Source organism: Aulonocara sp. 'chitande type north' Nkhata Bay, linkage group LG20 (genome assembly GCF_057382095.1).
Source record: "Aulonocara sp. 'chitande type north' Nkhata Bay isolate Kocher_YH1m ecotype deep benthic linkage group LG20, A_spYH_male_GT1.1, whole genome shotgun sequence".
In the NCBI taxonomy this organism is placed as follows: Eukaryota; Metazoa; Chordata; class Actinopteri; order Cichliformes; family Cichlidae; genus Aulonocara; species Aulonocara sp. 'chitande type north' Nkhata Bay.
Window position 1 is genome coordinate 29,503,806 of NC_141363.1, and position 14,638 is coordinate 29,518,443.

At 40.2% G+C, this 14,638-nt stretch overlaps 1 protein-coding gene across 4 annotated transcripts; it reads left to right on the plus strand.

Moving 5' to 3' along the window:
* The first annotated feature begins 852 nt into the window (after nt 1-852).
* Nucleotides 853-12,972, plus strand: ggt7 (gamma-glutamyltransferase 7). 4 transcript variants are annotated; one of them, XM_086277765.1, is made up of 17 exons: nt 1,142-1,496; nt 1,811-2,037; nt 2,150-2,400; nt 2,517-2,743; nt 2,926-3,077; nt 3,167-3,284; nt 3,395-3,462; nt 3,963-4,036; nt 4,139-4,332; nt 6,753-6,840; nt 7,260-7,387; nt 7,495-7,583; nt 7,683-7,835; nt 7,957-8,071; nt 8,167-8,304; nt 8,410-8,509; nt 11,341-12,972. In XM_086277765.1, the coding sequence occupies exons 3-17, from the start codon at nt 2,184-2,186 to the stop codon at nt 11,511-11,513; spliced, it is 2,034 nt and encodes a 677-aa protein (XP_086133891.1). In that variant the 5' UTR covers nt 1,142-1,496; nt 1,811-2,037; nt 2,150-2,183; the 3' UTR covers nt 11,514-12,972. The 4 variants fall into 4 exon arrangements, with proteins under 4 accessions (XP_086133890.1, XP_086133891.1, XP_086133892.1 ...); XM_086277766.1 differs by having other exon boundaries at nt 1,811-1,949; nt 2,107-2,400; XM_086277764.1 differs by lacking the exon at nt 1,142-1,496 and adding an exon at nt 853-1,129 and having other exon boundaries at nt 1,811-2,400.
* Nucleotides 12,973-14,638: the final 1,666 nt, after the last annotated feature.

The following is a 14,638-nucleotide window of genomic DNA, read 5'->3' on the forward strand; positions in this document are numbered from 1 at the left end:
AGGAATAAACTGAAGTAGCGACCTGACCTCCATAATCTCCTGGCGTGCAGCTTACATGCTTGGTGAATATAATTTATTTGGTTTTGTTTGTTTTCCTCTGCACCTTGTTTCTGAAATCTGTCAGATTTTTCAAGGTAAGTTCTTTACCCCTTTGCCTCTACCACTATTGGATTTGGTATATTCCTACTGATCTACCACAGTAAAACTTTGGTTCTTCAATCAGTCAACCAAAACTTTATTTCAAACATATAAGTAACAAATGTTCATACATATAAAATAATAACTGAAAGCATCATATTCACATGAAAAAGAAAATGTTGACCATTTCCAGTTCAAAAGAAGCAGGAGGAAGCAAATCCTTTTTAATTCATACCCCTGTCTAGCTCATCTTCTATACTGGTTTCAGTTAATAACAGTACCACTTTTAAATATGCCCATTTAACACACTGATTCATGCTATGTTGATACATAGATCTTTACACATTGATCTATAACTATTTAACTACACTTATGCAAAAGTATTGCTTTTTAAAATAAATCATTATATGTAAATATCAATTTTGTAATGCACAGTACAAAAGTATAAACATATAACACATACCTCATCCATAAACTGCGTTATAAATGTTTTTTTTTTACACAATTTCAACACTGATTCATATCCTTAGTGTCCTTGTTTTAACATATGTATTAAATATGGATTATTTTAGCCCTTAATTGGACTACTTTTCTTTTAATCAGGCTTATTGTTGTTGTTTTTAATATGAAGCATAAGATCCCCCCCCCAATCACAGTCAATCTAGCCCCAGACGCTTTGCTTTGAAAGAAATAAACAGAGGAATTTCCCCTTAAGAGATGGCATAAGCAGGCCACTATTGCAACTCTATCACTGAAGTAATTTCATGTCTCTTGCCTCCTATTTCACAGACGGAGGAACAAGAATAGAATAAGGCTTCATGGGAGGGACCGAAGTTTTGTGAGTAGAACAGGTTTTTGTGCACCTGCTGTGACCTGTTTGTCCAGCTCACAAACACACAGGGTGGAGGTGGACGGTGTGCTATGGTCGACCCTTGTGAAAACTGAACTGGATTAATGGTCTTCAGCTGTTCGAGGCCCCAACGCTATCTAAGTAAGTTTAATATTGGTAGGGGGACTGTCGACGAATAATTTAATAATTGTTTAATAATGTTTATTTACAGTATAATTTATTTAAATTATTAGCTTCCCTCGGTTATTAGTTCGCACTCACATGTATATTTAAAACACCCTTATCCCGAACAAGTCCAGCCGGTTATCCTGAGCTGTGGGGCTTTGGTGTGGGCTGTAACACGAAGCTAGCTTCCCAGAGCTGCGCGGTGGTGATTCAGCTTTGGCGACGGAGCTGCGTTCACCTCAGCTCACCTGCTGCTTTTAAAAATCCAAAACAACCCAGTCGGGAACGACTTTTTATTTTAGTATCACTGGTATTATTTGACTGGAGGTACCTTACAACGACGGTAAGTGACGTTAGCCGAGCTCCGAGCGCTTTGTAGCTGAATTTAAAAAAGGAGATGTGCTAGCTTGTGGCATCGCGGTGGTGGAGGCGCCGCGGAGGGAGGAAGGTCCGTGTTTAACCGGCAATAACGCTGTTATTCTGCAATAGTAATAGTTTATGTGTCTGTGTGTGTTATAGGCAAGCATGAAAATATTTAGATTAAGCCATATTTCGCGAGGGTTTAGATACATAATAAGCATGGTTATGAACATGTGCGTCTTTAAGGAAATTCATCCTCAAAAACTAGTTATTCTGCGTGGTTTCTCGTCTTTGCAGGTTGTAGAAAATGCACCATCACTGGAGCTACACATCCGCGTCTTGGCCTATTAATAACATTCCCCTAAGGAGGACAAATGAGGCTGCTGTGATCTTTTTGTAAGGGTGCCAATGTCACACTAGAGATTTACAGATCACGGTAAGAAAACTGTGATTTATTGGGACATTAAAGATAAAGCAGATGAGGTCATTCTCCAGCGCCACAGCAACACTAGCGGTCCATAAAGGTATATTTTAGTGATTTATTTGTGTTTTAGTGTGGATAATAGTAGCATGTGTGTGGCTTACTATCCCAGACAAGGAACAAGTGGGACAGTGAATATGGATATCCTGCATTAGGTCCTCAAAGATAAAGATACAGTACGTAGAAGTCATGCACAACGCTGCTCCAGAAATTGTGGCCGGATACCCGAGTGGAAGCGTGGTGGATAAAGATGCCAATCCAGAGACAACCTTGGGGAGCGCTTACTCTCCAGTGGACTACATGAGCATCACCAGCTTCCCCAGGTTGCCAGAAGATGACGTGTCTGGGGAAAATACCCTGAAATCCCGCAAGGATGATGACAACGTCCTGAGTGAGCAAGATACAGGTCAGACAGAAGTTATCAAAGAAAATCGTTTATCTCACACACAGTCATGGTTACAAGGGAGCTTTTTTTGTGATTTGCTGACTAATAGCATTTGGTATGGTGGTGCTGTGTCTCAGACCCAGATCTGTTTCTGAAGTCGGCTCGCCTCCAGCGCCTCCCCTCCTCGGCTTCAGACCTAGCTAGCCATGATGCTGTGTCGCTGCAGGAGACCAACAGAGACCCTTTTACAGAAGAATGTGCCTGCCAGCGAGATGGCTTGACAGTCATCATCACGGCCTGTCTCACCTTTGCTACAGGAGTCACTGTGGCTCTCATCATGCAGATCTACTTTGGAGATCCACAGGTAGGGTTGCATGTCATTTTTCTGTAGTCGTGTTGCAATGCTGTTGCTTCACTCAAATAAGTATGGGTTATTATAGGATTATGGGTGACTCCACATGCTTCTTAGCCTCCTTACATGCAAGCCTCTGTCATTCTGAATGTTTTTTAACTGCCTCTCTCCCTTTCTGCTTTGTCTACTGCAAGGTCTTTAACCAAGGAGCAGTGGTGACAGATGTGGCTCAGTGTACATCTCTGGGCTTTGACGTTCTTGAAAAGCAGGGCTCCAGCGTTGACGCTGCCATCACCGCTGCTCTCTGTTTGGGAATTGTGCACCCTCACACGTCTGGTATTGGAGGGTGAGTTATAGGAACAGATCAATCTCTGCTAAGCAGAACCACCATTAAGTATGAATTTGAAGACCACTTTTTGCTCTTTTGATGATCAGTGGAGGCGTTATGTTGGTGCACGACATCCGTAAGAATGAGACAAGGGTCATTGACTTCAGAGAGACAGCACCATCGGCAATCGACGAGAAGATGCTGCTGACAGACCTTCAAGATAATGTAAGGAATTACTCTGGAGGACTCTTTATTATACCTATATGGGGTTGCTCAGAGAGCCTTGTCACTCTTTTGATTATTTATGCACTGTTTACTTTGCATTGGCATTTCAGAATGGCTTGCTGGTAGGAGTTCCTGGCATGCTCAGTGGGCTGCATCAGGCACACCAGCTCTATGGCAGGTAAACAGCATATCATGCAGTCCTTTCTTCTTATGCCATAAATAGTTGCGGCTTTCTGGATTATCTGCATTCCTTTCTTCTTGGTTATTGTTTAATTCACTTTGTTTGTGACACTCCTCAATGAAACAAATCATTTTCTTTCATTGTTCTTTTAAGGCAAGAATAGCAAAAACTGATATTTTGAGCTGTTGACAATGACTGTGCTTCTCTCATTGTTCAGAACTTAAGCAGTGACTCATTGTGAATGTACACCAGCTGTGTTTAAAGAAAAGCCAGTAGCTTATTTTTGTCAGATTGTTAAGCCGCAGTTACTCTAATGCTGTGTAATTATCCTGATCCAGAGGCCTCGGCTGTTAAGAGCTAACCTGTTTGATCCGTTTAGGGAGAAAATGTGGCTTCTCAATTTGGCAAAATATACTCTTTGAAAATGAGGAGTGTCTGTATGAAACATATCATATTTGTAAAAGAAGGCAGACTTGTATGACCTTTGATTTCAACAGGATCCCCTGGAAAGATGTCGTTGCCATGGCAGCAGATGTGGCCAGAAATGGATTTAACGTTACTCATGACTTTGGTAAGTATAGGGTAATATATAGAACAAATTGCTTGGTGTGAAATCAGTGGGGGTGTTTTTTTTTTTTTAATCTCATCTGCCTCCCTTTTGTTCTCTCCACAGCTGAAGCTTTGGCAAATGTTAAGAGCCAAAACATGTCGGCTGCATTTCGGGATTTATTCCTACCCAAAGACCAGGTTCCCCTCACCGGACAGTTCACCAGACGCCTCGATTTAGCAGCTGTTCTCGATGCTGTCGCTGTTAAAGGGATATCAGAGTTCTATAGTGGAAATGTGGCTCAGAAAATGGCATCTGCAGTAAGGATAAACATTTTTTTCACCAAGCTACAGATGTGATTATGTAAGTGGTCATGAATCCTGCATAGTCTCAGTGGCGAGTCGTTTTCCCTCTCCTATGCTAAGTCACTGTTATACTTGCCCTCTTGTTCCCTGTACGACTCGGGGAAATAAGGCTTCAGAGAAATTCAACTTCACTGTGACTCTCGACTACCTATCTTCAGATTAAAATAAACACATTTTATAAACTAGAAGTATTGCTTCTTTTTGGAAGTACTTTCATGTCTACAAAATTAAAACATATAAGAAAAAGCTTACATAAATACAAAAATATTTAGTGCAGTATTCAATATTCATAGCAGTTCATGAGATAGCCATGACCTCTAATCTACTTCTTCCTGTTCCTGGGCAATAATTTCTATTACTTTTAGGCCCCTGAACATAATTTTTCATTAGTTTTGCCTCATATGTCCTGAAACGTGTCCATCACTGTTGGGTGTAACAGTTTTCAGTAAAGGTCTAGGTTCAGTAATAACATTACAGTTATTTGTACAGTTAGTCCAGTAATTACTTACAGGTATCGCTGCGCTAATAACTGTAAGTAATTACAAAAAATATATGCCTTTTTCTTCCTGTACACTTGCGCTGCAATCAGCTGATTTCAGTTTGTCAGAAAGGAAATGATGGAGCGGTCTCCACTCTTTGAGGAGTGGAGATGTTGAGACGACTTTTATCTTTACTGCACGTTTTTTTCTGAGAAGAGCAAAATGCAAACCACAGCATTTGCTCTTTGCAAGCATCTGGTAGGTAGTAATAGGTGTGTCCTCATTAATAATAACTAGAAAGCAATGCAACAAGTAGTGTAACAAATTACTTTCTCCGGTGAGTAACTGTGTGAGTAAAATACTGCATTACATTTCAGTAAAATAATGAACATTGTGTAAAAGAGTACTTTTTGGTGTGTGTAAATCTACACAAAATCAACATGAACTGGATTAGACATTTTAAAGAACTTGTTTAGAGCTGGGGATTAAAAACTAGTGGATTAGGTTTAACAAAAATAAGATGCAACAGTTGCTACTTCTTTTACAGCGCAGATTTCTTGGTTGCCAAGGTGATCCATCCCCACTTTGTCTGAACAATATAAGTGATGTCATGATTCAGGTCAACAAAGATGGATGATGACAGAAATTGCTTTTTTGTGATTGTTTCACATTTTGCTCTGAGACTGGGCTAAAAATTACAGATCTCACAACAGAAAATCATTACACGCAATTATTGTGACAGTGACTGGTGTAGATTTAATGATATTCCAAGCAGCACTAGCTTAATAAAATAATTCATTGCAATGAAATTTGAATATGAGTTCTCTAATTAAGCATAAGTTGTTGGGGGGTTTTTTTGTTTGTTTTTTTAACATGTGGGGTAGCAGGCATCACAGCAGGTTATACCAGACCTGATATTTTCAGTCTTCAAATGTTTGTTTGTTTTTTTTACTTTTTTCTGTAAACAAAATCATAAATTACACAATCTTAAATTAATCCTGAGATTCTAAATAATAGGGCTGTGCGATATTACCAAATATAAGATATTTCTCATCCCAATAACGATATATATACATATATATATATATATATATATATATATATATATATATATATATATATATATATATATATATATATATATAAAAATAGTGCTTTTTCTGTAAATTCTGTGAATCTCTGGCAAATCGACTTATGTGAAGTGTTTTCAGCTGGGCGTCATGTACCTGGAGTCGAGTGTTTTGACCGATGCATGAAGTGATATATTTTTAGACATAAGTTGTAACAGCTACCATTTTCTTTGTGAGTATTTATTACATGGCGTGCTGCAGAGGAAAGCCTGTTCTAACGTTTGAGTCTAGGGTTTATTTTGAGCACCTGATGCCTCTTTTTTGTTTCTTATCCGTAAACTCTCTCCATTCTCTTTCATGTGATTCTTGCATAGGTGGTTGACGAGGTTTGTCGTGTTTGAGTCCGTGTTGGGATCGGTTTGTGGCATAATTTGCATAGTTTTCTGGTCCGTGTCAGACTTTTCATAACCAAACCATGTCCATGCTACAGAGGTAGCCTCTTGTTTAGGAATAATGTCCTCGATTTGTTTTGACTGATCTCTCTGTTTGGAGCTATCTGGTTCTGCCTCATCTTCACGGGCTATGCTGGTATTAACAGTGTATTTTGCGACAACATGAAACAACGATAGCGTATAATTTCAAAAGATAGATGTTTTCATTTCGTCATCCAATATATTTCTTCATATCACACAGCCCTACTAAATAAGCATAAGAGTAAGGTAAATGAAATGTTCCTGACTCTTAAAATGTCCAGTTAGTAACAGTAACACACAGGATAAAGAATACTCGCCTCTAAATTTCAGTTTATCCTTTCATTTTTTAATAGGTGAAAGCGAGAGGCGGAGTGCTCACAGAGGATGACATTCGAAACTACAGCTCAATCATACAGAAGCCAGCAGAAATCACCTATCAGGGTAAATACCAGTTCAGCTATTTTCAAGAACACAGCACTGATCTGAAGCAGTTCTGTGAACACAGCTTGTCCTTCCAGTATTTATTTAGTAACAGCCAGTTACATTTGAAGTTGACAAGGTTAAAGGGTTAAAGCTGGGTTGGGCAACATGTTTTTGGTATCATCAGACCGAAATCCGTAACAGCCTTTCAGCATATTGTTATTTAACCGATCTGTAAATGAACTGCACCGCCTCCGGGCTTCAGGCTCTGTTTTGCAGCTAGATAAAATCCAGCCCCTGACCAGACTTTGGCCTGTTTTTTGATCAGATCAGGTGTATAGAGTGAAGAAGTCCATGGCAGAAATGAGAGTTGGTGCCCTTGGCGAACACATTTCCGATGTATATCTATTCTGTCTAATGATCTGTTGGTGTTTCTGAAGGACACCACGTGATGGCAGCCCCAGCCCCACATGCAGGCGTTGCTTTGATCACTGCACTCAACATCCTTGAAGGGTACAACATCACCAGCCAGATGCCGAGGACCACTACCTACCACTGGATTGCAGAGGTAATGCAAAACAGTTTAGCACAATTTACAAAGCCTATTAAATGTGTGTAAAGTAAATTAATTGACAGGATTAAAAAAAATATGTTAATTATGCGTTAATCTTCCAGGCTGTGAAAATATCTCTGGGCCTGGCTAGTAAGCTGGGAGATCCCATGTATGACTCCACCATTCCAGAGATTGTTGATAAGATGCTGAGGTAGATATCAGCTCCCACTGCCTTTTATATTTTATAAATACAGCCTAATTAAGTAAGATATTTTATTTGAACCCTGCCCTTTCTTTTGCAACCTTCAAGTAAATCCCAGGCTTCCCAACTTCGCGAGATGATCAGTGACTCTCAGGCATTCCCTGTCCAGCATTACACAACAACCTTTACCTTGGAGGATGGTGCAGCAGCGGCCCAAGTCATGGTCATGGGCCCAGACGACCTCATTGTGTCTGTAATGAGGTATGCAACCCTTTAAAAGGACTGTAGGGGATTTAAACAATCCCAAAGATGTTTAAGCGTTGATTAAAATTCATGAATAATACAAGTTAAGACTTTTTTTCCTCACTTCTGCTTGTTTTAGCTCGCTAAACAAGCCCTTTGGCAGTGGGATTGTGACTCCTTCAGGAATCCTTTTGAATAGCCAGATTCTGGACTTCTCATGGACTAATAAAACACAGAGCTCATCACCCAACCCAGTAACTACGACTTTTTTCTTTCAGTGTTAACGGATTTGTTCTTAACACATTTGCAGCATTTCTTATGGATTTTGTTTTCTTTTGGTTGGCTGTAGCATAACAACCTCCACCCTGGGAAAAGACCCATGTCCTTCTTGATGCCCACAGCAGTGAGGCCAGCCGTGGGGTTATGTGGCACATATGTGGCCGTTGGATCATCCAATGGAGAGAAGGCTCTCAGCGGCATAACACAGGTTGCTTGATTTCTGGAGGAATTTGTAACATTCATAGTTATTCTTATAAATGTGGAAATACACGTTGACAGAAGTTTACTTTGATGTTATTCTGATCCTTCGTAGGTGCTGATGAATGTTTTGTCTTCACGTAAAAACATGAGTGACAGTTTAGCATATGGAAGACTCCACCCACAGCTGCAGCCCAACACCCTCCTAGTGGACTGTGAGTTTTTCTTACTGATAACCTCTTTTATCAGGTTTGATCCAAGCATAACAGTGTTGGCTCACCATTACTGCTATGACATGCAATATACACCATGCAGAGAGTCCTGTAGTACCCTTGCACCTCTATGGCGTTATTTTTGTTCCACTCTTCTGAGCGCACGTAAAAAAAAGTTTGCAGGTGCAAGTGTTGCATTTTGAGGAGAAATTTATTTTGAGTGAAGAAAAGCTGAATTTGAGTGAACAAAATTCATTGCTGCTTGCAAAAAATGTATTTCTGTGTTTGCTATTATCCACACACACACAATAGCAGCCCCTCTCGCTCAGTTTTTGCATTTGCGCTTGCTCACATTGTGTTGCTCGCGCTCTCAACATTTCTGCCTGTGCGCGCTCAATTCTTTCCGTTATATTTGTGCCACAAAACCAGCCAATCACAGACTTGGATGCAAAAAAAATAAACTTATATTTTGAGAGCACTTGTGCAAATATGTGATGCCTTGATAAATCGAGCAGGTATTTGAAGTTTACACAGCACCATTCTCGCATGAAAATATCTTAAAAGTTTATTTTGTGACCCAGTAAGAGTAATATTTCAAACTCCACCACTGCCTCGTTTGAGTTTTGGACGAAATGGATTTTGGGATATTGCATTTCGTCATTTCGAGCTGATTGGAGACCAGAACAGCCAATCAGATTTTTTTGCATCCAAGTCTGTGATTGGCTGGTTTTGTGGCACAAATATAACGGTGTACAGAAAGAGCTGAGCGCGCACAGGCAGAAATGTTGAGAGCGCGAGCAAAACATTGCGAGCAAGTGCAAATGCAAAAACTGAGCGAGAGGGGCTGCTACTGTGTGTGTGTGTGTGTGGATAATAGCAAACACTGAAATACATTTTTTGCACGCAGCAATGAATTTTGTTCGCTCTAATTCAGCTTTTCTTTGCTCAAAATAAATTTCTCCTCAAAATACAACACTTGCACCTGCAAACTTTTTTTTTACGTGCGCTCAGAATAGTGGCACAAAAATAACGGCATACACCTCTGCTTACGTTGTCTTTAGGTTGTGTTTTCTGTGTACACTATGCAAAGTAGAGGAGGAGCAGGAAAAGCAGCAGGTACTTCTGCTGTAATGGGAAGCAGATGCTGAGGTTTAGTGTTTCCATGGAACAGCGAAGTGTCTTGATTAAAAGATCAGTCTTCTGTAGTTTTAGTAGGATGTAGCATAAATGGACTGGAGTGGTACTTTGTATAGCACTTCTCTGACTGAGCACTCAAAGTGGTTTTTACTACAAGCCTAATTCTTTCAGTCACACACATTCACACAGCGCTTCCATTCTATACCTTAAAGCACTATGTCTTACATTCGCACACACCCTCATACTCAGACTGATCCATCGAGAGCAACTTGGCCGATGATCAAACCACCAACCTTCCAATCAGTGGACGACCTGAGCCACACCCACCCCCTAAATCTTAAGGTCATATGTGGAAATTCCATGAGAATTTTGTTTATGAATAATAATATAGAATCAGTAGCCAATTCATTAGTTATACATAGACTAACCGATATTGGACTACAGAAGAAAAGCATTGCCTGCTCTGATGGGTCTTGATTTGCGCTGCAGCATTTAGATTCATACTTTGGCAACATGAAGACATGGATCCAGCCTGACTTTCCTCAACAGTTCAGGCTGTTGCTGGTGGTGTAATGATGGGGATGATATTTTCTTGCCACACTTTGGGCCACTTAGTAAGAATTAAGCCTCATTTAAATGTCACAGCTTAACTGAGTATTGTTGGTAACTGTTATGACCAAAGTGTACACACCTTCTGATGGCTGCTAACTGAAGCCAGCCATTGATCTGGCTAATAATGAACCCACAGTTAACATGTCCACGTAATCTAGCAACTTGGTGCACGGGCTCTTAAAAAAGAATGAAGCTTGGCAGTTTGATATCTATTATTGCCTGGGAAAATTGTGAGGATGAATACTGTGTTACAAAAAAAAATTATCTGGTTTATACACTTTAATTCTTGTCCTCTGGCTCCATTTTTATAGCAAGAGGGACAAACTACTAACTGAAAGCTTCTAGATAGATCTAACCAATCTACAGCATTTGGCTCCAATCAGTTCACTAAAGAACAAAAGAAAAATGTGACCAGCTAATCTAGGTAGCCTGAATCTATTGGTATTAATTCAAAGGGATCCTAATGTAGAATCACGAATTATCATCTTGGTTGAATTAATAATGATTGATATAGCACTTTTCAAGGCACCCAAAGGGCTTTACAATGCCACTATTCATTCACACACTGGTGGAGGTAGCTACGGTTGTAGCCACAGCTGCCCTGGGGCAGACTGACAGAAGCGAGGCTGCCATATTGTGCCAGCCTCCTGGCCAACACCAGTAGGTGGTAGGGTAAAGTGTCTTGCCCAAGGACACAACGACCAGGACAGAGAGCCCAGGGATCGAACCGGCGACCTTCCGGTTACAGATACGGTTCCCAACCCCCTGAGCCACGGTCGCCCATGGATCAGGGGCAATAGTCCATCTCTCACCTACCAGAGCTTATTGACTGGTATATGAGCAGCAGAGTGATGATCATTGGCTCAATCAGAGCCTCTGCTAATTTCTCACTTGTCTTAATCTTGCCCTTGAATCCATTCATAAGTCAAAAGCCAAAAAACACGTGCTTGGTTACAAACATGATATACTAGGTCCTTGTAGAATTAGAGTTTAACCTAATTGTGATCCCACAGCTACTGTGTTTATTAGCTCAACATTATGTTAGTACCGTCTTCTGTCTCACACTTTCTCTTTCTCTCTTGCAGCCAAGTTTTTAGAAGAGGATGTGGAGGGGCTGGAAGCTAAAGGTCACAAAGTTCAGAAAAGAGATATTTTGTCATTGGTGGAGGGCACACGGAGAACTAATGACCTCATCATTGGAGTGAAGGACCCCCGTAGTGCAGATGCCTCTGCCCTTACTATGTCCAATATGCCTTAGTGCATCCGTCCAATTTTACAAACATATAATGCCAAGATAGTAAGACTTACTCTGTATGATGCCTAAAGAGGGAGTAAGAAGGCTGCTGATCAGATAAAAGTAGATAGGCAAAAGATTCTGAAAGGGATCCTCTGATACTAATTTGTTTTGCTCACAAGAATACTAAACTGGTCACCATCTTGCATATCAGTCACTCTGCCACATCCTCACATAACGTCCAGTCACGGTGTACATAGTGTTGAAAATGTGTGTTCAGTACCTTTACCCTTAGTGGCATCAGTCTGCAGCCTGCATTATGCACAGCAGGGTAAAGAAATGTTAGGTGTGCTCATTAATTATTATCCAACACACTCGAGGTCGGTGATGAAAACAGTAATTTTTAAAGGTTAGAAATTATTGGGAGTAGCAGCTAGTTGAGACCTGAGTGAGCGGTTTTATATAAATTAATGAAAGAAATGATGCCACACCATTTAAACGACACATGCATGGTGCAAAGTGCATATGAGCCATCGGATTGCTTTTCATCCTTTGCACTACATTTCACCATTAAACCAGATTGCGCGTGAGATCAAGTGGAGTGGTGAAAGTGATTAAGACGTGTATTGTCACGCATGAACAAGACTGTCCTGAACTGAAACACAGAGGCTAAAGCTTTTACTTTCCTGTTCGTTATATGGTGTGTAACTGTGATTTGATGTTGTTTGGTACAGCTGCTGCAGCTTTAACTGTTGCAAACAATCAGTGGCTCTCTGGACCATTTTTAAGACTAGCATTATATGTTGTACACAAATGTGATGAGACCGTCCTATCTCAATCGATTTCCTTCATCAAGTGGATTTGATTCAGTTTAAAGGGTTTTAAATATCAGTAGAGTGAACGTATTTAAATACATAATTTAAGAAATTTGAGTTGTTGCATCATTTTGTTCTCACTTTGAACCTGTGAAGGCTTTTTTTTTTCTAGAGCTGGGTGCACTTGTTCGTAAATTTGGATTGATCAAATTCTTTAGAGATGGAATGAATGTAATGACTATTTTTATATGTACACATTATTTTTACTGTTGGAGCAATACATTCACTCGGCACATATTTAGGAAGGGATGTTCTGTTTACTTTTTGCCTACTTTTGTTGTTATATTAGCCAGAATATTTGAGAAGCCAGCAACTTTTGTAAAGCATTGCACTTGTACACAAAATGGGTTTGATCTTTGCGTCCAGAACGGCCAGTGCTGACTAATCAAATTGGGGTTTTCACCTTGTTTTCTCCCTCACCAGTGCAATATGACTGTTGATACTTGTTTCCTGTACTGTAGAGTGCCATGCCTTAAGGCACACATTTGCACAGTCTGATGTTGCACCTGTCTGGTTTTTTGTTTGTTTGTTTTTTATGTTTGCATTTGTTGCTGATTTTAACAAAGATCGGCACTGTTCAGACCCAACAAATAAAAAGCTTGCACACATCCTAAACAGTAATGATTGTTTATCTGTTTTTTGAGTCTTCATACACTGAGCAAAACATTTGAGCCACCACCTATTTCCAGCAGATTTTCTTGTAATTTTTACAAATTGGTCTTGAGCAGTAGCTCTCCAGGCTTTTTGGAGACTTTTCAAAGTGTTTCTCTGGACGTTACCACTCATTTTCATTCCTATCTGTTTAACTGAGGAATCTGTTTTTGTCAGTTAAACCATTTGACACTGACCTCTCAATCATTCAAACAACAAAAACCTTAGCAAAGGATTTTTAATTGTATCTTTACATGACTATGAAAAATGCAAAATATAGAAGTTTAATTGGCATAAAATTTTCTTTTAACATTTAACAAGGTGATTCCCAAAGTGCTGAAAATTTTGGTTATCTTGGTCCTGTGTGCAATGTGTCCCTAAAAAAAATTTGAGTAAACTGGATAAGTGGAGGACAGAAGAAGTGCCAGGCTGAGAAAACTACCAGATAAAGATTACCTTTAACAAAAAGAAAAAAAGGGCAGCACGATGGCACGGTGGTTAGCACTGTTGCCGCACAGCAAGAAGGTCCTGAGTTCAATTCCACCATCAGGCCGGGGTCTTTCTGTGTGGAGTTTGCATGTTCTCCCCGTGTTTGCGTGGGTTCTCTCCGGGTACTCCGGCTTCCTCCCACCGTCCAAAGACATGCAGCTTGTGGGGATAGGTTAATTGGATAATCCAAATTGCCACTAGGTGTGAACGTGCGAGTGAATGTGAGTGTGAATGGTTGTCTGTCCCTGTGTGTTAGCCCTGCGACAGACTGGCAACCGGTCCAGGGTGTACCCCGCCTCTCGCTCTATGACAGCTGGGATAGGCTCCAGCGCCCCCCGCGACCCTGAAAAGGATGAGCGGAAGTGAATGGATGGATGGGTGGAAAAAGAAAAAAAATCCCTGCAGTTAATACATCTACTGAAGCCTGATCGCAAATGATCTTAGTGGAAGGGTGTCATCAAGGAATCATTGAGAAGGGAAATGGGGAGAAAATGCTGAGGGATGTCAAATTATGCAAGACCTGAACTGAAAATCAGTGGCAAAGAGTTATATGGATGCATGAAAGCAAACATTTTCCAAGCAAAGTATAAAGAAATGAGGGGTGGGTCAAGGCTTTTGTACTGTACTGTACTGTATTTGACCAAAAACTGAAGGAATAAGGTAGACCCTGGTAGACCAGGGTTGGTTGTCACATGCTTTTCTCTTGCACAAACTGCTCTTTCAGTACTCCTTCAGTAACCATTCCTTTGTTCAATCAAAATGTGTGTCCTTCTCATTTTTGCAATTAATTGCAACAAAACGTAATTAACCATCACCAGCACTGACACTTTGTGACAACCAACCCCATAGCAGGTTTGGTTGTACCTATAGTTATTAATTGGGTTTCAATAAAAATTGTGATTAAAAAAAGAATGTGTAATGTTGTGAGGGGGTTTTCTGCCTTTCAGATAGAGCCATCAATAAGTTTGAACACCACCTAGTGTTCTGTGTATTTAAACTGTGAATTTGAAGCAGTGATAATTATTGTGACTTATTCTACATATGAGCAGTTAAAATTAGGAATTTGCAGTGTTTTGACAATGTAACCTTTATTAAAGCCACAAAAACAAATGAGAACAGATTCCACATTCATGA

What these genes read in the sequence shown, in the direction of transcription:
- ggt7 (XM_086277764.1), top strand. Translation starts at nt 2,184, where the DNA reads ATGCACAACGCTGCTCCAGAAATTGTGGCCGGATACCCGAGTGGAAGC. An exon ending in AGCAGAAATCACCTATCAGG is followed by an intron (nt 6,841 to 7,259) that starts GTAAATACCAGT and finishes GTGTTTCTGAAG; the next exon opens with GACACCACGTGATGGCAGCC. An exon ending in ATTGTTGATAAGATGCTGAG is followed by an intron (nt 7,584 to 7,682) that starts GTAGATATCAGC and finishes GCAACCTTCAAG; the next exon opens with TAAATCCCAGGCTTCCCAAC.